The sequence below is a fragment of the Parathielavia appendiculata genome (assembly GCF_033297405.1).
Source record: "Parathielavia appendiculata strain CBS 731.68 unplaced genomic scaffold N657scaffold_7, whole genome shotgun sequence".
Taxonomy (NCBI): domain Eukaryota; kingdom Fungi; phylum Ascomycota; class Sordariomycetes; order Sordariales; family Chaetomiaceae; genus Parathielavia; species Parathielavia appendiculata.
This window is the reverse complement of record NW_026944226.1, coordinates 1,173,208-1,198,459: the sequence shown is the minus strand read 5'-3', so window position 1 is coordinate 1,198,459 and position 25,252 is coordinate 1,173,208. Positions and strand designations below refer to the sequence as shown.

At 57.1% G+C, this 25,252-nt stretch overlaps 10 protein-coding genes and 1 non-coding gene across 11 annotated transcripts; 8 read left to right on the top strand and 3 right to left on the bottom strand.

Moving 5' to 3' along the window:
* Nucleotides 1-1,167: 1,167 nt before the first annotated feature.
* Nucleotides 1,168-2,979, top strand: N657DRAFT_574555 (uncharacterized protein; the record flags this gene model as incomplete). Its single annotated transcript, XM_062789034.1, has 1 exon — nt 1,168-2,979. A coding segment is annotated over one exon (1,812 nt), but the record flags the coding sequence as incomplete, so codon positions are not given.
* An 897-nt stretch (nt 2,980-3,876) lies between these two features.
* Nucleotides 3,877-7,271, top strand: N657DRAFT_574597 (Pkinase-domain-containing protein; the record flags this gene model as incomplete). The annotated part of the gene is made up of 5 exons (XM_062789040.1): nt 3,877-4,508; nt 4,587-5,060; nt 6,030-6,155; nt 6,179-6,269; nt 6,330-7,271. 5 exons carry the CDS (start codon nt 3,877-3,879, stop codon nt 7,269-7,271), a joined length of 2,265 nt encoding a protein of 754 aa, XP_062647157.1.
* A 104-nt stretch (nt 7,272-7,375) lies between these two features.
* N657DRAFT_461825 (uncharacterized protein) lies at nt 7,376-8,216 on the top strand. The gene has a single exon (XM_062787484.1). The coding sequence runs from the start codon at nt 7,479-7,481 to the stop codon at nt 7,944-7,946; it is 468 nt and encodes a 155-aa protein (XP_062647156.1). The 5' UTR covers nt 7,376-7,478; the 3' UTR covers nt 7,947-8,216.
* A 599-nt stretch (nt 8,217-8,815) lies between these two features.
* N657DRAFT_461316 (SCA7-domain-containing protein) lies at nt 8,816-10,609 on the top strand. The gene is made up of 3 exons (XM_062787478.1): nt 8,816-9,003; nt 9,099-9,242; nt 9,331-10,609. The coding sequence occupies exons 1-3, from the start codon at nt 8,985-8,987 to the stop codon at nt 10,404-10,406; spliced, it is 1,239 nt and encodes a 412-aa protein (XP_062647155.1). The 5' UTR covers nt 8,816-8,984; the 3' UTR covers nt 10,407-10,609.
* A 1,426-nt stretch (nt 10,610-12,035) lies between these two features.
* On the top strand, nt 12,036-12,143 carry N657DRAFT_t91. The gene has a single exon. It is a non-coding gene; the product is annotated as a tRNA-Ala (tRNA).
* A 580-nt stretch (nt 12,144-12,723) lies between these two features.
* Nucleotides 12,724-13,903, bottom strand: N657DRAFT_656630 (ENOS interacting protein; the record flags this gene model as incomplete). Its single annotated transcript, XM_062794722.1, has 3 exons — nt 12,724-13,239; nt 13,293-13,843; nt 13,894-13,903. The coding sequence occupies 3 exons, from the start codon at nt 13,901-13,903 to the stop codon at nt 12,724-12,726; spliced, it is 1,077 nt and encodes a 358-aa protein (XP_062647154.1).
* A 251-nt stretch (nt 13,904-14,154) lies between these two features.
* N657DRAFT_664395 (acyltransferase-like protein) lies at nt 14,155-15,907 on the top strand. The gene is made up of 5 exons (XM_062795235.1): nt 14,155-14,606; nt 14,664-14,682; nt 14,745-14,849; nt 14,919-15,429; nt 15,487-15,907. The coding sequence occupies exons 1-5, from the start codon at nt 14,405-14,407 to the stop codon at nt 15,763-15,765; spliced, it is 1,116 nt and encodes a 371-aa protein (XP_062647153.1). The 5' UTR covers nt 14,155-14,404; the 3' UTR covers nt 15,766-15,907.
* Nucleotides 15,908-16,893: 986 nt separating this feature from the next.
* N657DRAFT_461530 (uncharacterized protein) lies at nt 16,894-18,902 on the bottom strand. Its single transcript, XM_062787483.1, has 2 exons — nt 18,150-18,902; nt 16,894-18,072 (listed from the first exon to the last, which is right to left on the bottom strand). The coding sequence occupies exons 1-2, from the start codon at nt 18,692-18,694 to the stop codon at nt 17,058-17,060; spliced, it is 1,560 nt and encodes a 519-aa protein (XP_062647152.1). The 5' UTR covers nt 18,695-18,902; the 3' UTR covers nt 16,894-17,057.
* N657DRAFT_461325 (uncharacterized protein) lies at nt 18,862-19,722 on the top strand. Its single transcript, XM_062787479.1, has one exon. It carries the CDS (start codon nt 18,951-18,953, stop codon nt 19,488-19,490), a length of 540 nt encoding a protein of 179 aa, XP_062647151.1. The 5' UTR covers nt 18,862-18,950; the 3' UTR covers nt 19,491-19,722.
* Nucleotides 19,723-20,353: 631 nt separating this feature from the next.
* Nucleotides 20,354-22,542, top strand: N657DRAFT_461327 (uncharacterized protein). The gene is made up of 5 exons (XM_062787480.1): nt 20,354-20,405; nt 20,513-20,822; nt 20,877-20,951; nt 21,013-22,044; nt 22,105-22,542. The coding sequence occupies exons 2-5, from the start codon at nt 20,649-20,651 to the stop codon at nt 22,405-22,407; spliced, it is 1,584 nt and encodes a 527-aa protein (XP_062647150.1). The 5' UTR covers nt 20,354-20,405; nt 20,513-20,648; the 3' UTR covers nt 22,408-22,542.
* On the bottom strand, nt 22,543-23,419 carry N657DRAFT_461328 (uncharacterized protein). The gene has a single exon (XM_062787481.1). It carries the CDS (start codon nt 23,299-23,301, stop codon nt 22,678-22,680), a length of 624 nt encoding a protein of 207 aa, XP_062647149.1. The 5' UTR covers nt 23,302-23,419; the 3' UTR covers nt 22,543-22,677.
* Between the last annotated feature and the right edge of the window lie 1,833 nt (nt 23,420-25,252).

Here is a 25,252-nt window from a genome sequence, read left to right as displayed (position 1 = left end):
TGTGGTGGCACCATCTGATTAACAGGGCAAATTTTCAAGCACACCAGAATTTGTTTGAAACTCCCGTGAGGGTTGAATACCTACTCTGACATTGAGACCCAATCTTGGGTCAGCCTCGGCGGCGAGGTCCCCAGCAGCTCATAGAGTTCAATTTCTCTCAAAGAGGCATATATCGGGTACCAAAGACCCGTGACGCCTGTCTCGTCGGTTTCCACTTGAATACTGGACATCCAAAAGCCATGATCCAGGTGACTGTTGCGAAGGTCAACTTCGACATGAATTTGGATTCCGAGTGCAAAGATAGGCAAAGGTACCTAAGGCTTTGCGAACAATCACGTCACTGTGTTTTGATAAACGATGTCAGATTGTCGAAGCACTGTCAAAGCGACAGGCTCACAGACAACAATAGCACGACGAACTAGCGTCCAACACTAGGGTGATTTTGTGATGATGATCCCAACGGAGAGAAGCGCCTTTTGTGTAGGTGAGCACATCGGTACCCTGTCTCGGATGGAGTGACCGATGTTCGGTGTCCAAGCTGCTGGCTGTGGGCCACCATCGCCGTTCCGTGCCAAGTAGGTAACGGCGATGCCCTCTCGCTAAGGCTGACCGGTAGAGTAGAGCATTTCCTTCGTGTTGCAGCTGCATGTATCCATTGCGTCCAGAAAGCATGCAGCGCTGTGAGCTCAGATATTTGCATTGCCAGTTGAAGAGGATGGTTTCCCAGAGCGCCGGCTCTGGACCCACAGTCAGCCTCTCTCTCCCGCGAATAAGCGGAAATTCCACTGCCTGCCACTCAGCCTCCCGCCGGCCACCGGCGCCCTACCATGCCAAGGCGGGGCCGCTGCGCCAACCATGGACGTGGAGGGTGGAGACTTGCAGGTTCTGGAACCCACACACGAGCCTCTTCAGGTTGCATTGCGAGGTGACTCGTCGACGTTACTCCGTACTCCGCGTTCCTCGCACACCGCAGACGCATAGCCCCCAATTCCGGGCACTTTTCCTACAAACTCGACCAGTCCGGCGAGCTTTCAGCCTTGTCCAGCTTTGTTGCAAGCTTAAGTCCGCCACGACGAAGACGGGGCTTGTCTGCTCGAGTGTGCAAACAAGGAGCCGGGTCATGCCTCACCAGCTGATCGCCAATCGACTGAGTGTAGGTGACACACATCGCTGACATTCGCGGGGCTCTTCGGCGCTCCGGCATCGCCTGCCGCCAAACTAGCCATGGACAACGCTGCGCGCCTCGCTGCCGAGCTTCAGGAGAAACTCACCGAGCTCGACGGCAAGGTCGCCGCCTACCAGCGCGACCTCCTAGCTGAGTTCCACCGACACATGGACGATTGTCTCAAGAACTACCCGGCCCACGTCACCAACGAGGTGTCTCGAGTCATCGCCGAGTCCATGTCCACGGGGAGGTATCCGGCGTTGAGCCCAGCCAGGAGCGGCGTGCCAGATTCGCCCGCAGCCGCAATTGGCCGTAGCCCGTGGGACGGCCGCAAGTCTCCGCCGCCTATTTTGCCCCATACCTCGGGCACGCCGAGGGAAGGCCCGCGTAGTCCGCACGCACGGGAGAGAGAGTTTCAGGGCTTATTCACGCCAACCTACTTGCCCCTGCTGGAGAGCAACCACCGTCCCGACCGCTCGCCCCCAATGTCACCGCCGCCGACCATTGAAGGCCCAGCACTTGCGCTGTCCGTCGACAATGTGAGGCAGGTGGAGGAAGCCAAGCAGCCTGCCTGCTCTGGTAGTGATGGCAAGCCAAGCGCGATTCGGCGGCTGACCGACCGGTCCACGTCGTCCATTGAGTCGGGTGGCAGTGATTCGAAAACGCGCAGGAGCGCGCTGCGGCGGTCGTCGAGCTCAGTCAAGGGCAGCCCCCGCAGGGTGCGTTTCAAGTTTGAGGGCGAGGAGGTGTTTCCAGTATCTTCTTCCCCCAAGGCTCCCGCCGTGACTCTGGTCGTGGAAGCCTTGGAAAGCGGGGCGAACACCCAGCCTCAGGCAGAGGCACCGGTGTTGGCCACCCAGGATGAGTCAATCGAGTACTCGGGCCCCTCCCTGCTGGACGTTGAAGGGGAAGAGGACCTGCTCCCAAAACCGAGGAAGGTGTCGTCAACACAAGCACTGCAGGCACTTACCCGGAGTCCGCTGGAGGAGGGAACCGTCTGGACAGTGGTCAATCCGGACACCGACGAGCCTGCAAAGATGAACAGCGAGAAGAAACCAGCAGCACCACCACTGGCGACGAAGGTTGACTCTGAGGAGATTGCTCTTCCAGAGGAGGAGCAGATCAACGGCTTTCTCGGCTCACCGCTCGAGGAACTGGCGGCCAATGAGGACGAGGACGAGGATGAGTCCGACGAAGAGTTCCTGTCGATGAAACCGAAGCCGAAGTCGCCGTCCCCCGCCGGAAAGACCCCCTTTGCTCCGCCACCAGCGAAGGCCGCTAGAATATCCGAGCAACACACCACCAACGGAAAGCCCCCAATAGACGTAGACGAGAATCAGGACCCTCTCTTTGATTTCGACGACGAAGCCGGCCCCTCATCGACTCGAAAGTACCTCCCCGACGAAGAAGACGACTCCGACTTGGACGCCATCCCAGGCCGCCTGCGCAAAGCAGCCCGCGACGAAGCAGCCGCCGCCTCGTCAGCCGCAAACAACCTACCGCCCGTGTCGCCCTCCTCTGTACTCTTCGGCCACAGCATCGGGTCGTACATGGGCCGGTCCATGACGATAGCCCCAATTAAGGACCCTAAGCTGTACGACGAGATCGCGGGTATGAAGGATGTGGAGTTTTTTGTGGGCAGTATCCACGACCGCAGCGAGACGGAGCTGGCGAGGGGAAGTTATAGTGCATCGGCTCACCTCGCGAGAGGGGCTACGCCGAGGAGCTTTTCGGAACGGTTGGCTCTGGAAGAGGAGATGGAGCGGAGGAGGGCGGCGGGGGAGGCGGATGTGGAGGGGGATGATGACTTCTGAGGGCATGTTTGGGAGATTGGGGAGAGGGTGCATTTCCGTTGATTGTATATCGGGGGGTTCTGGGCTGGCACCAGGTATTGTTGGTAGGGGTGGCTGGGGGGGCTGGACTGTCTTGTTGGTCGGGTGGGCATTGTCATTCCAACAATGTGCTCGTAATGTACCATACGGAAGCATTGGGCTGCATGGCGATACCATTGATGGGCTGGCAAGGGGAAGGGGATTATGTTGCATTGGGCGCACTGAAGGTGGATTGGTCAGACGCAAGGATACAGGGTGGTCGCTACATCCAATATAGAGATCGGGTCGTTGCGTTTTCGGGAGCTCAGATCTGACCTCTCTAATAATTCTCAAACTGTCACTTCATAGGAACGAAAGGGTTGAGTTGCAGTTGACGATGCACAAGGGCGATCTTAACTCCACCTGTAGCCCCGGCATTGAGGATCTTCGCTCGGCGGCCGGGGCTTGCCGGCCGGAACTTGAAGTCGGAGACCGGTGAAACCGGCCAATCCAACGTACAAGTACAAGCGACCGTGTCAAGTGTCGGGTCGGGGGTTCTTCCTCCGGAAACCATGCACTTTCCAGGTTGTCTTCGGGTTATTTCCCATATTTTCAGGTTTTCTCTTTTGTTTCTCTCCTGACTGCGCATTGCACCAAACCACAAATTGCGTCCCACCGTGCCAATGCACTCCAACAAGGATATTCATCCCAACGCGTCGCCCGCGAGACACGGCCGAGCATGATTTCCGAACCGCCTTCCTAGCCATCCCACTCGAGCCAGCCGAAAGAAAACCAGACGAGACGAAACGATCGATCATCTCGAGCCGCCGAGCGCTTTATCTTTCTTCCCCTTCCCCAAGCTCATAACAGCAAATCTGAGATCACATACCAACTATCACCATGCGCCTCCCAACCCTCCTCCTCCTCCCGGCGTTAACACAAGCCTACACCCCGCTCTCGACCTCCCTCCTGCACTCCCTCCCCGCCCCAGCGCAATCCGACTACGACCCGCAAACCGGCGCCCTCCTCGCCCCGCTCCTAATCCCGCGCGTGCCCGGCACGGAGGGGCAGACCAAAGCCCAAAACCACTTTGTCTCGTTCTTCAAAACTCACCTGCCGCAGTGGGAAATCCTCTGGCAGAACTCGACCTCCACGACCCCCGTGACGGGTAACAGGCAACTGCCGTTTGCCAACATCATTCTGAGGCGGGAGCCGCCGTGGACTAGGAACAGGCCCGGCGAGGCGTCGTTCCTGACGCTGGTTGCGCATTACGATTCGAAGATTAAGCCGGATGGGTTTGTCGGGGCGACGGATAGCGCGGCGCCGTGTGCTGTCTTGATGCATGTTGCGAGGCAGGTGGAGGAGTATCTGGTCAAGATGTGGGCTTCTGGGGCTGCTGCTGCTGCGGGGGGGGGTGGGAAGGGAGGGCGGGGAAGTAGTGGGATGATGGATCAGGGGGTACAGATTTTGCTGCTGGATGGGGAGGAGGCGTTTGACAGGTGGACGGACACGGATAGTTTGTACGGGTCTAGGTGAGTACACGCCTATTTGCGTTGAATGCTGGTTTAAGAATGGAAGGAGCTTGCTGACGGGTGGGGGGGTTTTTGCAGGGCGCTTGCTGAGGAATGGGAGACCACGGTGTACCCCGCGCGGTCGACGTTCCAGAACCCGCTGCGGCAGATCAGCTTGTTCGTGCTACTCGATCTGCTCGGGGCGGCTAACCCGGAGGTGCCGTCGTACTTCCAGAGTACGCATTGGGCGTACCAGAAGATGGCGACACTGGAAGGCCGCATGAGGCAGGCGGACCTACTGGAGAGCAAGGTTGGGCCTAAGCCCTTTCTTTTTGAGAGCAGTAAGCTGGCGACGCAATTCAGCGGGGGAGGATACATTGGGGACGACCATGTGCCGTTTATGAACAGGGGCGCGCCGGTGCTGCATCTGATTCCGTCGCCGTTCCCGGCGGTATGGCATACCATGGAGGATGATGGAGCGCACTTGGATATCCCGACGGTGAAGGATTGGGCGAGGATAGTCACGGCTTTTACGTTGGAGTGGATGGATGTGCAAAAGACGGAGCCGCAGGGGTGATAATACGGCTTGATGATATACGAGGAACGGAAGTGTTATTATCCTTCTGGATGGTCTATCCATGAAATGGGCCTGGATTATATGATAAAGGAACCACCACGGCCGGGCAAAAAGGCAAGGCGAACAGCACATGAATTAGAAATTTCCAGCCCGTCGTTCTCTTGCTGAATGGGCTCGCTCATGTGCTTGGTCTGCGGAGTGCGTTGGAACAGAGAGGTCGGCACTCGGCAAGGTGGACTGGGACACGTCCAGCTAGTCCTAGCCATCTGCTTGGTCGAGAGTGGTTTGAGACTGGATGTGCGAACTGCTCAGCGGCATGATGGGTGTAAATCTGGTACAAGTACTCCGTAGACTCGTACCTTGCCACTTCCTCCTGACCTGGTATGAGTATTCTTTGTCAAATCGGTTCGCATTCTGTCCAGAGCCAACGAGCACAAACACGTTTATTATCGCGATCACAAATTTGGAGTGCAGTAAAGCAAAGATCTGCTCTGGGACGGACCGAGTTTTTGAGTCGGTCTATGATTACTGCTGGCAGTGCAGTAGTGGGGTGGCGGGCTTGGTGGGATGCTTCACCTCAGGGTCCCAACCGGGGGTTCAGGTCTGTCAAACCTGACCTGACGCAGGTGTTGTGTTGGCTTGAAACATCGCACCCATCCCATCTTTGGACTGGATACATAACCAAGATCACACGCTCCCAGAACAAGCTGCTAGCTTCATTTCCATCTGTTTTGTCCTCTGCTCTTGCTCCTGCAAGTACAGGCCAAGACTGTGCGCACCCCACAGCACTACGACCCACCTCGTCCAAGAAGGCACACTTGAAGAAGGGAAGCTCAAACGCCGTTGTAGCCAACGCTCAGTTCTCCCTCTTCTCCCGAGAAGCGCAGTGCATTTTCTGCTATTCTTTTAAATTATTCCGGCTTCTAGGATCTCCAGCTGCCAACGCTCTCCGTTACGCAAGCGAGTCCCCTTTCGCTGGAACACCCGCCAACGTCCTGCTCAATTGCCAATCTCGCAAACACTTCCCATCTCCGACCACCGCCACCTGCCCGCTTCGCTGTCTCTAGCGCGCTTAATAGCCACGCATCCGTGTTTTCACCATCAACACCGCTAGCTTCGAACATTGCACTGAAGCCATGGACGGCAAGCGGCATGCAGCTTCCTTCCAGCAGCTGGAAAAGCTAGGTGAAGGAACATACGCTACAGTGAGTTGACCGAAAGCCATCGGTCAATCATAATACACTGTGTACTAACTCCCTTCGCAGGTCTTCAAGGGCCGAAACCGACAAACTGGCGAGCTCGTCGCTCTCAAGGAGATCCACCTGGATTCGGAGGAAGGCACTCCGAGCACCGCCATCCGTGAGATCTCCCTAATGAAGGAACTCAAGCACGAGAACATAGTGGCGCTCCACGACGTCATTCATACCGAGAACAAGCTGATGCTGGTCTTCGAGTACATGGACGGCGACCTGAAAAAGTACATGGACACCCAGGGCGACCGCGGTGCCCTCAAGCCGCCGGTCATCAAGTCCTTCATGTATCAACTGCTGAAGGGCATCGACTTCTGCCACAAGAACCGCGTTTTGCACCGCGACCTGAAGCCCCAGAACCTCTTGATCAACAGCAAGGGACAGCTCAAGTTGGGTGACTTTGGTCTGGCCAGGGCGTTTGGCATTCCCGTCAACACCTTCTCCAACGAGGTCGTGACACTCTGGTACCGGGCTCCCGACGTTCTCCTTGGCAGCAGAACGTACAACACGAGCATCGACATCTGGTCCGCCGGGTGCATCATGGCCGAGATGTTTTCGGGTCGGCCCTTGTTCCCCGGCACAACCAACGAGGACCAGATCATCCGCATCTTCCGCATCATGGGTACCCCGACCGAGCGGACATGGCCGGGCCTCTCCCAGTTTCCCGAGTACAAGACGACATGGCAGATGTACGCGACCCAGCCGCTCAGCAGTATCCTGCCTCAGATCGACCCCCTCGGCATCGATCTCCTCCAGCGCATGCTGCAGCTCCGACCCGAGCTGCGCATCTCGGCGGCCGAGGCGCTGACGCATCAGTGGTTCAGCGACCTGATGGTGAGCCAGCCGGGGCCAAAGCAACACCCGCAGCACCTTCAGGCTCAGCCTCCGCAGATGATGCATCCCCATGGCGGTTATCAGCAAACGGTGCCGAGCCAGGGCGGCTACGGCGGCTACTAGTAGTAGCAGCAGCAGCAGCAGCCGGGCCCGGGCAGCTACGGCGGCTACCAATTGCAGCAGCCGTTGCAGTTGCAGCAGTTTCAGCAGCAGCAGCAGTTGCAGCAGCCGGGCCTTGCAGACCGTAGAGTGGAGCGGGATGGCTCTGCATACGCAGACGTCTCAGAGGTTATTCTGCAGGGTGGGGGTTTGGCAAGGAACGGCCGTCCCATGCAGCTTCTTCTTGAATCGGTGGATCCCCCGCCAGGTGGGCTTCCACAGGGCCATCTTGCAGAGGACGGTTTTGGACCACAGGGCTCTGCTAAACAGGAGTCTGCGCAGGGAGATTTTGCACTGGATGATTTTGGGCGGGGGGTAATGGCACTAATGGCAGCGAGGGGCGTTGAGCAGGGTGTATTCACGCAACGAGCAATTGTAGCCATGCGACAAGCAATTTTTGGGGGAGGCGCGGACCTGGCTACTTTGTTGGACTCCGTAAGCCCAAAAGACATCATCCCGCAGGACTGCGTTTCTCAGAGCAGTTTTGCTCCGGAAAATATTGCGTCGGGTGGCTTTTCACAGTCGGACAATGCGCAAGGTAGTCCGCAGGGAGATATGGGACAAGGATGTATCGCACTGGAACCACTCTTTTTGCAGGACATCCCAAAAGACGTTGGTGCATGGCAGGACGAGCCCTAGCAAGGCATCGGACTAGGAGATCTTGAGGAGGATCTCGCTGTGCAGGGAGGTTCTGAGGGAGAACAGACCTAGGACAATATGGCATGGGACTCCGTGGCGCCGCACTCTCTTTTGGATCGCATATCGTCGATACTGTATGACGCCTACAGTGATGTGCCAGACAGTCAGGGGGAGGCTCGCCTATGGCTGAACTGGCCATATCACGCAGAGCTGGGTGCCCCCCCGACGCGCATGCACCCTTTCCAACAACAACGCACAGGGCCTAACGGGTCAACCACACACCTGGGCTGGGGGACAGGCATCGACATCGCCCGTTGGGCTTGTCAACCAACCTGACATCTACGGCATCCCTCCAATGCGGCACTTGACGATAGACTCATCAGGAACCGGCACCGCAGCAAACCTCTGGCGCTTGGTTGCCGAAGGGCTAAAGGGGAAGGATCTTCATCATAGTCTTGGGCCCACAATGGGGCCGTAATGGCAGTGATCATGAATGGGCAGTCACAGCGTCATTCTTGAATTGGGCGATGGCAGTAATGAATGAGGAGGCCACATGGGAGGAATCTCTTGGTGCTTTTTGGGGTCTCACAGTTTTGGACGAGGCGGGAGGGGGTTAGTAAGGTAATGAGGAGGGCGGCAGCAATGGAGGCAGCGAGGGAGATATTTTTCTTTGTAGAGAACAACAATAGGGAGTATCCCAAAGACATTCGTCTGTGCTCGAGCTGGGATTTGGACTGGAGTCGCAAGTGTCCCTCGTCAACGATCGCACCACATGACCCTAACCCCTGTAACCTAACTGCTTGATTATCGATAACCTTAATCGATCCGTGCTCCACTTGTGACCTCTGGTGTCCTTGCCGCTGTCTCATTGCGTGTCTTCGGACCATTTCAACATCGCTCAGCTAACAACAAACGAGCCGCTGAGATGCGCAGCACCAATCTGTCACCCGCAACTGTGGTTTTCCACCAATCTCTCTAGCTGGGTTTTGAACGCACGCGCATTTCTGATAACACGATCATTACTCGGCCACGGCCACGATGGAGTCTTCGCGCAAGGGTATGGGTTCCTTGCACCACGCGTTTCTCCCCGCAGACCCCCCATCACCGCCCAGCACGAAATCCAATGCTGACCAAATCTCGCCGCCGCAACAGATGAGGAGGCCACCATCAAGGTCGCCTCGACCGGAAAATCAGTTACACCATCGCGGCCGCAGTCGTTCGGCAGAATTAAACTGAGGAAAGCCCCGCCAAAACAGGCTAAGCCTGGCAATTGGAAAGAGGCCAACGTCCTCGAAGGTTTGCCGCATGCGCCATTACTTTTTGACTCTTTGGGTCATCTTCAGAGTCTCCAGTAGCTGATACTCGCTTATACCTGCACCTGTAGACGACAAGAAGAAATCCAAAGACCATGCAATCACCGCTGCGTCGCCCAATCCCGTCATCAACCAGCTCGACGACCCTTCGCGCGAGACCTTCGACACCGGCCGGCCCCTCGAAGACATACCCGACATGTTTCAGTGCAAGCACTGCAAGAAAGGAATTACCCGGGTTGCCGCTAAGGATCACATCGCCCAGTGTTTGAGAATCAAGAAGGAGAAGGCGCAGCGCAAGAAGGAGGCCCGCGAGGCCCGAGAGCGGCTGAAGGAGGCTGCCCGGGAGGAGGAGGCCCGCAAGGCCGAAGGGGACGCTGCCCGCCGGGGCGACGACGATAGCGACGACGATGACGAGGCCAAAGACGGCAGCGCCGGGAAGACGGCCGGCAAGGCCAAGAAGACCAACGTATCTGGCAAGAAGAGGAAGGCCGAGGGTGAGCTCGACAAGGGAAAGGCCAAGAAGAAGAAGGACGAGCCGAAGCCCAAGACTGCGAAACCCAAGGGACCTGTCGATGTCGAGAGGCAGTGTGGCGTGCTGCTACCGAACGGCCAGCCGTGTGCCAGGTCTCTGACATGCAAGAGCCACAGCATGAGCGCCAAGCGAGCTGTGCCGGGCCGGTCGCTGCCATACGACATGCTTCTGGCTGCATACCAGAAGAAGAACCAGGCCAAGCAGCAAAAGGCCGCCATTGACGCCAACGCGCCACTGGAGGACGAGGATGAGGCCAACCAAGCGGCAGTTGATAGCGATGAGGAGACGGCCGCCGTCATGGCAGCCCTGGCGCACTGGAACCCGCAGCCCGTCGTGCCACAGCCCGTATTCGCCCCGACCAAACGCCAGTATCAACTCGCACGGCTGCACGAGCAATTACAAACCGCGACCAACGGCGGCCGCGTCAACATCTTCAAGGTGGCCGGCTACGACGCCCAGCGTCTCACTGAGGCTCACCTAGGTCTGTTCGAATACGATGACGCACCGGGTGAGCCGGACCCGGCCGTAATGGGCGCCGATTTCTCGCGGCGCTCGTCCAGTTTCGGCCTCGGGGGTCCACCGCAACGGCAGCCGTCGGTGACGGGTCGAGCATAGAATGCTCGATCGTACAGCGTGCCGACCGCCTGGCTGTTTCAGCGCCCCCAGAAAACTGCTGGGGCAGCTGCTCCATCCCCGCTGCGCGTTCCCATCCCCGGCTCGAGTAGCCAGGTGCTGCCCACCGCGCAGGCGCTGGGGACGTGGTTCGCGGTGAACGTTGCGAGGTCGCAGCAGCGGCAACAATTACAACAGCAACAAGAAGAAGCGGGTTTGCTCGGGAATAGTGATCCACCGCAGCAGCAGCAGCAGCAGTCAGAATCCCGGGCGACTCAACAGCAACAACAACAGCGCCTGAGCAGGACGCAGCTGATTTTCCAGAAGCAGCTGCAAGCTCAGCCTTCGACCTCGACGCAGGAGGCCCATCAGGCGCACGACCAGATTGCGGCCATCCGACGCAGCCAGATGCACGCGCACGAGCAGATTGCTGCCATGAGGCTGGTTGCGGCGCACGTTGCGCAGGCGCAGCGGCAGGCGGTGGAGAAACTCTGCGCTCAAGGGCAGAATACAGGTCAGACTCAGGGCCAGGCTCAGGGGCATGGTAAGGAGCAGACTCGGATCCATGGCCGGGCCTCAGGTCAAGTTCAACAAGTTCAAGGGCAAATTCAGGTTCCGGCGAGATCACGGTCCCTCCCGCAGGCGCTTGAGCGGGTCCAGTCTCTGTCCCAGTCTCAGTTCACATACCACGCCGAGTCGATGGCTGCCGCCATTGCGATTGCGGGGGCGCATAACCTCAGGCCGGTCGTGCCGTCGCCATTGCTGGGCGGAGTGAGGGGATTGGACTTGACACAAGGGTAAACGCATGAGAAGCGGGGGGGTTAGGCGAAGGGATCTGTGGGTGTTGAGAGGACGGTGAGTAGGGGGAGGGGAGGGCTTTGGGACGATCGCGAGTTTGACGTCTTCGCTCTTTGGACTTTGCCGTGTTGGGTGGGATGGGGGCGTTGAGGAGCTGAGGAGAGTTCGTATATCCCACACTACGATCTCGGTTTCGTTTCGTTCCTCTTTATAAGGAGCCGGTTTTTTTTTGCTTGTTTTACACTACTTTATCATCCTCTTTTCCTTTTTTCTTCTCGTGAGGGCTAGGGCCATTGGGTTGCGACACGGTTTTTCGTTTGAATGGTGTCTCGTTTCCTTATACAGCAGCTGCGTGGCAGCAAGGCGTTGATCTGGGGCTTGTTTGGACTTGCATTGGGGTTAGGTTGCAGAGCTGGTTTGGTTCGGCTAAGGGCTGGTTGGTTGGCACTGCGGCGTTTGGGTCGGCAGTCTCCGTGCTCAAGACGATCATCATAGTTTGGGCGGACTTTTTCTTATGCAATACAAATGACTCGCACATCCTAGGATCCGTTCTCAGGTAATTTTTCAGGTTGTTTCGTCCTGTGCGCGTCGTCCTGAGCGCGTCATCCTGATCCTATGGGCCTAGAGAAATGATATATGATATTGTTTGAGATCCATCCTCCCCTTCCCCTTGCGATCCGCATTGATTCCTTCTCATCTCTTGCCCCGTGGCCAGTATCAGCCAGTTCCTGTGCGGCACTGAAGTTGATCGGAGAACAGAACTTGATAAACCCACCCCCGGCCATTCCCATCACAACCGGATCCACCTCCTCGAGATCCTCCACTTCTCTAACAGGGCGTGTGGCTCAGTTGGTAGAGCGTTCGCTTAGCACTCTCAGGTCTCTGTCAGGAGATTCCACGCGGTTCTGCGAAAGGTCCTGGGTTCGATTCCCAGCTCGTCCATTGATATGTTCCAGGAAGGGGCGAGGTTGAAGTGTAGGGGTTGTGACCAATTTTTTATATTTCGGTCTATTGGCGCTTGCAGCAGTGGCCTGGGAACAATTGGTGCACTGGCCGGTCTCGTATTGCAGTTGACGTCTCGAACGAAATGTGGTGTTGCTAGCAAGCAGCGAAACTGGCGGGAGGGTGATGGTGCGAATGAAGCTGCTAGGCGGAATTTGGAGGAGAGGCGGATGGTTGCAAGGGGTCAGTGGGCGTAGGATGGAAGTATGTAATTAATACAATCGCCCTGCATAGGGGGTGTTGACTTGGGATCGGTAGCTGGTTCGTGTGCACTACCCAAGCGCCTAGTAGAGCGTTGATATTTCCTGCAACATTTGCGAATTGTCCATCCGGAGTAGTTTTCCCTGGTCGCATCAAGTTCGCAAGAGTGCGCTCTGTCCAGCTGGCCTCAGGTAAAGCGCCGTGCGGACAGTTGAGTGGTCCACAAGGAAATGGCTACGGAAACCAGACGCTCATAACCCAGGTCGCATCCTCGCGTCTGGGGATTGCTTGCCACAAGGGCTGTCTCAGTACCGTGATATCAGCATTGAAACGTGACTGTGTCCTTCTTGACTTGGTTGCTGCCACCAGCCGAGAAACCGGTGCCTTCGCGACGCAGTTCAACTAGGCCCGGCCGAATCCGCTCCTTTACTCCTTTGCCCTCCTTCTTAGGGGGGTGGGTTTTGTCTGCAAGGTCGGAGTCGCACACATAACAGTGGAGCGAGTCGGAGCCTGAGGGCTTCATGAACTGGTCGACGCAGCTTTTGCATAATACGTGCCCACACGCCTTTGCCAGCGTCGCCCTAGAGGAGTTGGACAGGCCCTTCTGGCAGGCGGGGCATATCCTCTGCGGCTTTATCGTATTGGAATCTGGCTCTTCCGTAAAATTGATCGAGATGAGGGTGTGTAGCGAGTAGGAATGCGGGTTGTCTTCTGGCGACGCCGGACACGTCGGCTGTGTCTTGACCTTCTTTTTCACCTCGTGCAGTGTAGTGGTGCTCTTCGAAGATGGCGTTACAGACGGTGTCCAGAACGATGGTAGTGTGGGTTTTGATGCCTATCACCAGCGTCAGTCTCAGGATCAGACGGCCCATCTAACGTCCCTCCCACCTTCTCGTCATCCATCGCTTTCCTCGCCTTTGCCCTCTCTTCCTCAGCGATACGAGCGACCTCATCTGGATCAAGCGAGAACTTGCGCTTCTCCCCAGTCCTGGGCGTATTATCTTGCCGGGTTTTCTCGTTCCCACCCGCTGCCGCTGGCCCGGGTATCTCGGTCTTCTCCCTCGCTTCACCACCCGTGCTGCCCCTCTTGATACTCAGGCCAGCCTGCGTCAGCTCAAACTCGCGAATGGCTCGTTCTTTGGCCTCGGCATCGCGGCGGGCTTGTTCCTCCCGGGCTTCGCGCTCCTCCTGCTCGCGGACCTTTTCGGCGCGCTTGATCTCCTTCTTCTGGGCCAGAATGTTGTTGAGGGCACACTCGCGACAGAAAATGTCGCCGTGAGCGCAGGCCACAGGGTCTATGGCAGGTTCGAGACACAGCCAGCATGAGGCGAAAGGCAGAAAAGAATCTCGCGAGAGGCGAGCGGTCGATGAACCCCATGCCGCGCGGGCCATGGCTCGCTCGTGCGAGGTGAAGATGGGCCGGCTGGTGTTTCTTTTACCTGGGACGTCAGATTGCTTAATCTATTAAATGGTAAACTGATTGACATACTATGTGCCATTCTGGTGAAGCTGGATTTTGGCGGGGGCAAGTGAAGTCGGGATTCTGGAGGACCTCAGGACAGTATGAAGCGCATTGGAAGCTGCAGAAACTGCCAAACGCGGTTCTCCACAGTGGCATCGCTTGCGCCAAAGCGGGTTTGATCTTTAGCGCGCTGTGGGGAAGCAGACCCCGGGGCCTGTGTACACGTGCAAAAAAAAGCCCTGTGGCTCGCGTCTCGGCAGTCGCGACTCTTGCAGGTTTTCAGCCGGTTTGATGAGCGAATTGCCCATCCGAGCCCCAACAATTGCAGGTTGTGGAGCCTGGCGTGAATATCCGTTGAAAGGCGTCCAGGTTCCAGTATTGGAACTCTACTCCCTGTTCGGCCCATGGCTATGTCAATTTTCCATGATCATCTCCCACAGCAGTGAAATCCTATGGCGATGAGACCATGTAACAGCTGAGACCTCACTCAAGCACTCTTCTGAACACTTCCGGGTTGGCTTGCGACTTCATCTCAACCATGTCGACACTTCCGCCGGCCTCTCAGCGGCCGAGCCCCTCGCTGCGTCTGAAATCGGCCATGGTGATGGGCGTGACGGGCGTTCTATCCAAGTTCTTTTTGTACGGGTTCAACCGGGTCGAAGTGACGGGTCTGTCGAGGTTTCTCGAGCTGCTGGAAAGCCGTAAAGATCCCGCCAAGAGACAACGAGGCCTCTTAACGGGTGGGCACGAAACACAAAAGCCCATTCTATTCCATTCCAGATGCTGACATGCCGTAGTATCCAACCATATCAGCGTGTGAGTGAGCGCCACATAATATCACCTCAAACTCAACACCCCTCCTCATACCCCGTACGCAGACTCGACGACCCTGTAGTATGGGGCATCCTCCCTCTAAGCTACGCGTTTGACCCGTCCAACCTACGCTGGACCCTGGGCGCCGCCGACATCTGCTTTGCAAACAAGTAAGCCCGCCGATCCTCCCTCCCATCAAGACACACGCTGCCAATGTGATCTCTAACCGCTTCCTCCAGGGCTTTCTCCACCTTCTTCACGCAAGGCCAAGTCCTCCCATGCCATCGGCTCAAGCACTCGCCCTTCGGCGGGCTTTTCCAGCCGGCCCTCACCCAAGCCATCCGCCTGCTCTCCACCCCTCCGCCTCCCACCGTCCCCATCCCGCCAACCTACACCACCACCGGCAGCGACGCCCACCCCTCCCCGCTCCTCTTCCCCGCCCAGCGCCGTTACAGCTGGGTGCACGTCTTCCCCGAAGGGTGCGTGCACCAGCACGCGTCCACCGACCTGCGCTACTTCAAATGGGGTCTCGCCCGCCTGATCCTCGAGTCCGAACCGGCCCCGGACGTGCTGCCCATGTTCATCGACGGCACGCAGCGCGTCATGCCCGAGGACAGGGGCTTCCCCCGCTTCGTGCCTCGCGTGGGCAAGACGGTGCGGGTGGCGTTTGGCGAGGTGCTGGACTATGAGGCGACGTTTGGGGATTTGAAGAGGCGGTGGGATGGGTTGGTTGCGAGGGAGCGGGAGAGGGTCGGGTTGGGGAGCGTCGCTGCTGGGGGGGGTAATGGTGGTAATGGTGTTAAAAAGGAAGGGGAAAATGGTGGGTTGGTGGTGGCTCCGTGGAGACAAACGGACGTCGGGGAGCTGACGACGGACGAGTTGAAACACGGCAAAGAGGCGCAGGAAATCAGGATCGAGGTCGCGCGGCGGATGAGGGACGAGATCCTTAAGCTTCGGAGATCCCTGGGCGGGTACCCTGAGCCGGACCCGGCTTTTGGCCTGGCCGAGACTTGGCGGCTGGATGACGATATCGAGGCCAAAAAGTACAAGAGCCGGGTTGATGGGAGCAATATAAATCAAGACTAGATCTAGTATCATTTTATATTCTGTTGTGGAACGTGTGCTTTAGGTTGGTGTTCGTGTAGACGGGCCTTTGTTCGAGTAGCCTTTAGATGGTATGGTAGCCAGGATAGAAGGGGATCAAAAGGAGTGATTGGTAGAAGTGGGCTTGTATTGTACCAGTATTCTTGAGTTAATTATTATTCCTAAACCGCTATGCCCTAGGGCGTGCCGGACCTTCAGCTATTACTATACAGGAAAACCGCACCCTTGCAGGTCGGATGAGAAACCCGTATCGGCAATCAAGGAAACGGTCAGTGAGTGAGCCTGCGGGTACAAAGGGAGAAGGCCTCCTGGCCTTCGAAGGGGGAGGGGGGGGGGCGATATTAGACCGTGAGCTCCAGCTCCAGCCTTCTAGCCAAATTATACATCGGCAGCCTCCCCCAAATCCATCAATCAGCCAAGGATCCTCCCCGTCAGCCGTGCAGCTGTAGGACTCATTCCCTGCAGAACAGAGTAAAAGTCCCTAAGCGTTCGAACCTGGGCCCTCTCCCATCTTCAAGCTAATGGTGGCGCCAGACACCACATCACCAGGTGTTCGACGGTCTCTCGCCCTTCTCCACATTCGCAGCTGGGCGTCAAGACCTCCGGGACACCCTTTTGGAAGAGGAAGTCCCGCAGGCCTATAGCCCCAGTCCGGATTTGGACCAGCAGTGAACTTTTCGCCTTGCTCAGGCCCTCGTGCCTCCTTAGAGTCTTTTCTTTGAACAGGGTCTCCTGCTGGTGGTCGAAGTCGTCTGCTGGCCTCGTGGCTGCCCGGCCGTCTCGTTCCTTCAGCAACCTCTCCTTCCAAGCCTCCAGCATAACCCTGTCTGTGTCGGCCGTTCCCCCTGTCCAAACTGCAATTACACTGGCGGCTTGTTCTACCGCTGTAATTGTTGAAGTTGATCCTGGCAGTTTTTGCAAGGTATCGAATATGAGAAAGCCTCATCAACTCGGTTGGATTCTCCCCGACGTTACGCGTTTACGGGGAAACAGTGCGCATACATTATCAGGTAGCATGTGACCAACCAGTCCTCGAGCAAACCGAAATCATCAAACTCATGGAAGAATACCATATGAATGATGCTAGCGCTCAATCAGCGGGTATCTTCAGATTTACTCCCAGCCTTAATCTCCCATTCGAGCTCATCTCTCTTACAGCATTCCCCATCATTCACATCCATATCAAGTCAGCCCTCGATCGTTCCTCCGCGAAGCCTCGAGAACCTCACCCTTGCGTCCCAGCGTAGGTAGCATGGCCAATAGCCCTCTGTCACTCATCGCCTTCCGCCAGCACTCAAAGGAGAGCACCAGGGCGACGACTCTCGTTCCACCAACCTCCGGAGAAACCCTGCCAGCGCCTTAGCTTGGAACATGCCGATATCCCTGTACGTCGTCTCCAGAATTCCTAAAGCCCACGCTCGATAGCGGTCCGGGATGCCCGGCGCACTCCCCGCGACCTTGACCTCGAACATCAGCGTCGGAATTCCGGCTATGCCGATGCCAGCGCCAGGTTTGGTCCTGTCAAAGCAATCCAGATGCACGGGCCGAAGCTTTGGGTGCCGGTAGTGGGTCGGGATCGACACCAGCGTGTCCCGCGTCAGGCGGCGGATGCAGTCGAGGGAGCGCCGCTGCTGTTCTGGCGGCACCAGCGGCGAGGCGCTCGTTGGGAACCGGTCGACGCTCTCGAGTAGCAGCTGGTTCACCAGAGTGTGAGCCCAGCGGTAGTGGTTCCAGACTCGCGCGATGTACGTGTCGTCGTACACGTGGTAGCAGCCTTCAAACACCGCCTCGGGGGGAAATAAATCATTCATGCGCTCCTCAGTGACAGCCCAAATGTCGTGTTGCTGTTGAGAGTTCCAAGACTCGAGGTACTCGTTAATCGCCAGCGCCTCCTGGACCACCTCGGAGGTCTTGGGATGGCCATCGACGAGCGGCTGGCTACGCACAAGGGCTGACAGCTGAACAAACCGGACAACGACCTTGAGAAGCTCGACTGACGGTCTGTCTGCTTCCGATGTCGTTTCGCCGAGGATGGAGATCCAGTCGAACAAGGTTCCAGGAAGACTGCCAGGAAGAGTAGTCTCGCAATAGGGCTCGATGTATGTGGGAATCACGACGTTCGGCTCCGGGGAGAGGTACTGGAAGGAGCTCTGTTTCGAAGCCACCATCGAGAAGCACAGCTGTAGAAGGCCACGAGTCCAATCTGCCGGCGCCATCGGCAGTAGGAAATTGCTCAGTATTGCGGCGGCACCCATGACGTGTGTTCGCGCAGGGCTGACAGCCTCGTCTCTACAACGCGTGACCTGGGTGTGGGCACGCGGACTGTTAGTCATGCCGCTAAAGGGGTGTATCGTGCGGCTAGGTACCTGGCGCTCACCTCATACATGGCCATCATCACAATGCCTCGAAGGACAAGCTCGAGATCCAAACTTGCGATATTCCGCATGGATGAAGCCATGGTCCTGAGGGCGAGTCCGTAGTGATGTTTAGATAATGTGTTCATTTCCTTGTCCCCGGTGAGGTTTGCAAGACCCGCGAGTCCCACGGCAGCCATGATATCCCGTATCTCGCGCGAGTGGACCCATCTCTCCCCTTGGAGCTCCTGGCCAACCCTAGGCTCATCAGGGAGTCCAAGCACGTAGTGCTCAACATAGAATTGAATGGCTTTGTCGACAACCGGCGCGCTGATTTCTTTGGGTAATCGTTCTCCCTCGAAATGTCTTCGGCCCTTCGCCTTGGCGGTGGTGGAGAGGCGCATGGCTGCCTCAAATACAGATGACTGGCTTCTTGTTGAAGAGGACGATGCCGGTATGGGCGAACTGCTGGATGATTCTCCTGACTCGGACGTCTCCGGTACTCCCCACTGGGCATGCGCCTTCTGGATGACCTTGGTACTTTCATCCCGGAACATCAACGACAGTTGGTCTCGGTAACCTGGACATTGTTTTCGGACTCGTACGCATTGTGTACATTGAGGCCGAACTTTGTCGCACTAGCTCGAGTCAGCCCGACAGTCCTCTGGTATTCACAGACGGGTGGCCGCAGGCCTCGCAGATGAAGGGAGGAGATGTCTTGAAGCACGATCCAGCCTTATATGCCCCAGCGAAACAGCGCCAAGCGAGACCTTACCTTTATTCGTCTCGTTCGGCAACTTTGGCAGCCTTGTGATGCCTTGCCGCAGTAAACCATGGCTAATCTCGCTCATTTGGCGGAGAGAATGGAGCCGGAGCCGGGACTTAGGTCGCCAGATGCGACCGAATCCGCGCGGGGAATTTGCTGTGTTGCTCCAGATGTGCAGCAGGCAGTCGAGTAGTCAACCGTGTAGGGAAACCAGATCGCCGGCAGTCCATTCCTGTGTATTTGACGACTCGCATTCGCTTCGGCAAGGGGTCACATGCGATGCAGGACGTGCGATGACATCGCCTGGTAGCAACGACCCAGTAACTCTCAAAATCTGCTCGGACGAAGACCCATTGCTCGGTTGTTGGAGCCGGAAGCCTAGCCTCGCGTCCGCGGGAGCTAGTGTCGCTGCCGCAAAGTCCCCGGATGCGGGGCAATTCAGCTCGCTCAGAGACCAGCTCAGCTGCCTTTTTCATTTACGGATGGCTTGCCGATTGGCGCAGGGGAAAGCGGCTGAGGCGGGAAGATGGTGCCAACAGCCGGGCGAACACGGTGAGAACAAGGTGTTAAAAGGTAAAGATAGATGACTCACCAAAGGTAGGTAGTTGATGAGAAAAGGAGCGGCGGACAACTCAGCTCCGCAATCATGCCAAGAGAGAGGAAGGAAACCTGGAAGGTGACGAGCAATGAATCTTGTGTGAGCAGCCTGTGGCTTCAAAGCTGATCTGATAAAACTGCAGCTCATGCGGCAAGTGCAGCAGGAGTCGGTAATTTGTCAAAAGCAAGGCCCGGATGTTGTTAGATGTCGTGCAGTCGCTGAGACGGAAATACGACCTGGAACAAAACCCCGCTCCCGCAATCCACCGGGGGTTGTGCTTTTCAAGTTCTTCATTTCATTCTTTCCGCTTCCTCGTCCTCTTCCTCTTTCTCTTTCTCTTTCCTCTTCTCTAACTTTTTATTTTTACATTGAATTTCTCTTATCTCTCTTTCTTGTTTTCTTACGTTCCTTGACTTCTGTTATTCCATCCATGTCTATCCGTAGGGTCCTGCCATGTGCCACGCTAACGAACAAACCAGGCCCAGGCTGGATTCGTTGTATCAAGCTGTCAACAAGAATCCCGGCAACTCCCGTGGCAGTAAGCCCCACCTTGCTTGGTCCCCACCTCCAACGCCCACCCGGGCCCGTTGCGGTGTTGCCAAGGAAAGCTCTGCATGTGCTGTTGTGGGCCAGCCCGAAGTCGCCCAAATCAATTTTCTGTGAGCGCACCACTGCAGTTTTGCGACTTCACAGCTTGCGCAAACACTCGATCCTGGAACAGGCTGCTGCTCTTTCCCCCATCTACACAGATTCGAAATCTATCCACGCCGGAGACATCCCCCATCCGGCTGAGCAGTTTTTTCATCCCCAGCTCTTTCTCCCACGAGTTTCCCACCGCAGTCCTCAGCGCTCGCATCCATCTTCAGACCGTTGTGTCGAGGTCGCAATTAGGTAAACTGGAACCGTATGTATCTGGCCCTCTCTGGATCCAGGATGAAGCTCCTTGGAACCGCGCAACCCTCAATGAGCCATCTATCCTTTCTCGAGCTTGCGCTGAGCTTCCTTTGCTAGGATTATCGTTTATCTTCCACCGACTGCAAAAGCCCGCTCCCACCTCCTCGACGCAACCCCCACACACACGCCGAATTTGGCATCAGCTTTTGGACAGTTATCTTCCTACTCTCCATCGCCGGAACGCTAAGCAGCCATGGCCACAAACGGTAATCTTGATCACACCGACCACTATGCTGCACCGGCCCAGACAACAGAGGCGCCGACCAACGCGGACGGCTCGCCCGCCACCGTGCCCAAGGATGAGGTCGCCTGGTATTTCGTCGAGCAGTACTACACAACCATGAGCAAGTCGCCCGAGAGGCTGCATGTGAGTCAATCGCCGGTCTGACCCCGCCAGGACACCCGATTGACATCGTAACAGCTGTACTATGGCAAGAAGAGTCAGTTCGTTTGCGGCCGCGAAGCCGAGGTTGTGAATGTCTCGTTCGGTAGACAAGTGAGTAGACCCGTTTGGCCTCTTGCCATAGAACAGGTTGATATTGACTCGTTCGTGAAAGGCCATCCAGGAGCGGATCAAGGCTATGGACTTCCAGGATTGCAAGGTTCGCATCTCCAACGTCGACACCCAGGGCTCCAACGAGAACATCCTCATTACGGTTATCGGCGAGATGGCGAACAAGGATGGCGAGCCCAAGAAGTATATTCAGACATTCGTGCTCGCCCAGCAACCGTCTGGCTACTTCGTCCTCAACGACATGCTGAGGTTCCTGAATGAGGATGCCGAGGAGGAAGAGGCAGAGGTGCCCTCTGAGGAAGCCGCCGCTCCAGTTGAGATGCCCGCTTCTGCTGAGCCCGAAGCCAAGACGGAGGAGGTTCCCCCCGCCAAGGAGACCGCCCAGGAGCAGGATGTCCCATTGGACACCGAGGCCGTCACCGAGAAGCTGGAGGCTGCTGAGTCCCCCAGCGCCGTCGAGACACCTGCTACCGAACAGGCTGCTGAGGCTCCAGAGGCGGCCGCTGCAGAGGAGCCGCAGGCTCAGCCCGACGTGGAAAAGACGGTTGAGGAGCTTGCAGAGGAGGAGGTCACGAAGCCCGAGGAACCTAAGGACCCCGCCCCTACGCCTGCCGCCGCGCCTCCTCCGGTCCGTGCTGCAGCTCCGGCCCCCGCACCTGCGCAGCCCGAGAAGCCCAAGGAGCCCCCCAAGCCTATGTCGTGGGCCAGTCGGGCGGCTGCGGCTGCGGCTGCGGCTGTCCCCGCCGCCTTACGTCCCGCGGTCCCCAAGACCGCTACACCGCCTGCCCCGGCCCAGCCACGTGCTCCGGTCCCTGCCACTCCTCAACAAGCCGCGCCCGCCGCTCAGCCGCAGGAGACCGCTGCTGCACCAGCCGCCTCCAAGGACCAGGGTGAGTGGCAAACCGCCGAGACGAAGCGTCAGAGCCGCGCCCAGCCGGCCTCTGCCGGCCCAGCCGAGAAGGAGGGCACCATGGCGTACATCAAGTATGTCACCGACAAGGTCAAGGACGAGGATCTGAAGGCTACGCTGTCCAACTTTGGGGAGTTGGCCTACTTCGACATCAACCGCCTGAAGGTACGATTCTTCCTGCCGTGACAACCAAAGATATGTGATCCGACTGACAAATTTGCCTAGAATTGCGCCTTCGTCGAGTTCAAGACCCAGGCCGGCTACAATGCTGCGGTTGCCGCCAACCCACACACTGTGAACGGCGAGAACATTGTCGTCGAGCAGCGCCGCCCCAAGGCCAACGCGTACGGCGGTTCCAACTACAACGCTGCCCGTGGCGGTGCCGGCCGCGGCGGCCGAGGTGGGTTCGAGCCCTCTCGGTCCGGCAGCCAGAGCGGGCGCGGTGCTTTCTCCGGTCAGTCGCGCGGTCGGGGCGGCGGCGGCGGCGGCCCTCGTGGGCGGGGCGCCTCCCAGGCCGGTGCTGCCTAGTTGGCGCTTAGCCGCGTAACGGCTGAGCTGTTGCTCGCTCATCCACGCTGTCTCTCGCTCCCGGAGAGGCTGAGCTGAGCCGGTCTCTGTCGCGGTGGTGAATGACTGGACTGCCTTTCGGACGAATTTCATTATCATCGTAACGACAAGCATGGCGGATTGGGGGGGTTCCGAGAGTGGAGGAAAAAGGGGTATTCACATTGGTGCGTCATGGAGTAATGGGGTTTATTAGGGATGAGGTTAGGACAGGAAAAACTGGCCGCGAAAGAATCACTTATGGATGTGTCTCTTTTCCTCTATCTTGGTGCCGGGGGACGCGCTGTGTTCGATGGTTTGGGGGATTTGGTGCCTTGCATTTGTAGTTGCTGGATCCCCTGTGCTTTGAGGGAGCCGCGGGTCTTGTACGTTGCTTTTACTTGCGTCGCACACCTCCCTCCCTCTAGCTGCTTCTTCCTTTCCCCGTCTATACTTTCTGTGGGAATACGGTATTGCTACCGTTGTTCGAGATGATGAGGTTGGGGCGGGGAGTTGATTGTGGGATGGGGTGGTGATTGCATGTATCAGCCTGTATATTACAGGGGAGGGAACAGAGGTTATTGAGTCGGTTGATATGCCCGTTGGTCCCCGCCTAATCATGGTCCAACGATATCCACTTGACCTCCCTGCCGCTTGGCTGGCTGGTGAGTGTGATGTTGACTTGACAGTGGGCAGGGAGACGGCACGGAGACGGGGCCATGCCGGATGGGCGAGATTGTTGGCGCTGTCTAGGGCAGGAGAAGATGGGTAGTGGGAGCTGAATGATATACGCAGTATGTATATACAAGAGAGTACTTCGTGAGCTGTTGATTTGCTTATTCGAGGACGTATGGTCGCGAAAGCTTGCTTGTCCCTCATGGAGCCGCCCTGTCTCCAGCCCTCGTTGTACACAGAAGAGGAGACCGAGGAACTGTATCCTTGTGGGATGAAATATCCCGGTCTTTAGGGGCTCTACCAGCAGCCGGACTTGGCAGCCAAAATGCCGAGAGTTGATGGAGATGATTGATGATACTCATAGTTGGCCGGCGTCTCGTGGTTATTAAGAAACCAGACCTACTCACGCCGGAGGACCCAAGAGATTGGACCAGAATCTAAGGTGTCTACGAATAAGAGCGAGACGACATGTCAGCTTCTATGAACAATGAGAGACACTGCCGCGGCCTCATCCCACGACCCTTCTCCGTCATCTCTCCCTCCAAAATAACAATAACTGATATAGCACCCGCCGTAATATCCAGACCGGCGACGACAACGAATGGAACATCGTAGTTCGAGAGCGCGAGCCGGAGGCTCAGGGAACCGACTCGAAAACATCTTCCGATCACAGCTTCAGAAGAATCGAAAGGGGCGTGTACACTAAAATCCAGAGACTTTCAGGCTTCTTCCCCATCAGGTAGACGTGCACGGATGCCCTCCCCATCCTCAGGTTAGGTCAAAACAGTGCGCTTGTAGTCGCCCGTTCCTCCAGCAGGCGGGAAGTAGTGGACAGCAAAACACGCCAAAGCCCTCGAGGCTTGTTTGCCCCCAAGAGAATGAATTCAGTGCACTCCGATCCTCATAACACAGGACCACAGATATGAGCTGCGGTGTTGCTCCGCAGCCGATTGATTACCATGATGCTGCTCCCGTCGACTTGAAACAAAACACAAAGACCATCTCGATGTTTGGACGGGAGCCCAAGCGTCCCTGCTCGTCTCTGGTGATCGCCGCAAACAGGCCGTGCCCTGAGAGATCGACAGCCCACCCCTGTTCCGCGGACTGACTACCTGTAGGCGATGCGGTGACGTGTGTTGAAAGTTATTTTGTTTCCAAGCGGAAGATGCTCCAGTGAAACCTGCAATAAGCTATCCAGCAATCACGTCAGGTGCCTGTCGATGTGATCGTCCGCCATGTACCGAAAGGGGATGGACGTTGCGAGTCGATGGCGTCGGCCCTTCTCTTCGCAAACGCTGATGTGGAATACCTCGCACTTTCGATTCGACATGACTGAACCGACCGAGTCCGAGTCAGATCATGTCTCTCATCCGGCGATCTTTCCCTTGCTGGTGTCCGATAACGCTGCGACGGAAGCCGTGGGGCCGGCTCCCTGCCGGCTCCGGAGCATTGCCGGAGGAAACCTGGGGGCCTCCACGGGGTTTTATCAAGTTCCCGCGCGTCTACCAATCTGGTTCGGGAAAGGCTCGAAACTTGAAGCATGCGCGAAACCACAGTCATGGCTCATCATCAGGTGCTGTTGGTGTTGATACTGTGTACCACAGTAAGCTTGGGGGCAGCCCGGAAACAACTCGCCCCGAGACCGAACATCCGACAGCCCGTCGCTACACCCCAAAACCTTCTGACGCCTTCAGGGTGAGACAGCATGACAGCAGAACGTCGCAAATACTATGAGAGGCGTGCTGTCTCCAACTGTCTGCTCTTTCCATACCAGTACTCCGTATACCTACTCCAAGTCGAACAGCAGCGGGCTTCATTCACCAACCTTGGTGGCCTTCCTTGTCTGGCGACGATCAACATGGAGACTCCGGCCAGCCAGTTGTGGAAAGAAAAGACGAGGCAAGAGCAAATCAGAAAAGCGTTCCCCCTTGTCGGCGATCGCAGGCCTTGGCGTGCTTGCTCCCACCTTCCCGAACGGTCAACCGCACTTTAACGGAAATCGATGGTATGACCCGCTTGGACCCACCAACGGTTCAGCCTCGAAGGGAGATGGCGCTGGACGCCGAGAACAGAAAATGCAAGAGAAGAACAATTGTGACGGGAATGAGGATAATAACAAAAGAGAGCCGGGCGGAAAGCTGTGTGCCGTCCTGGA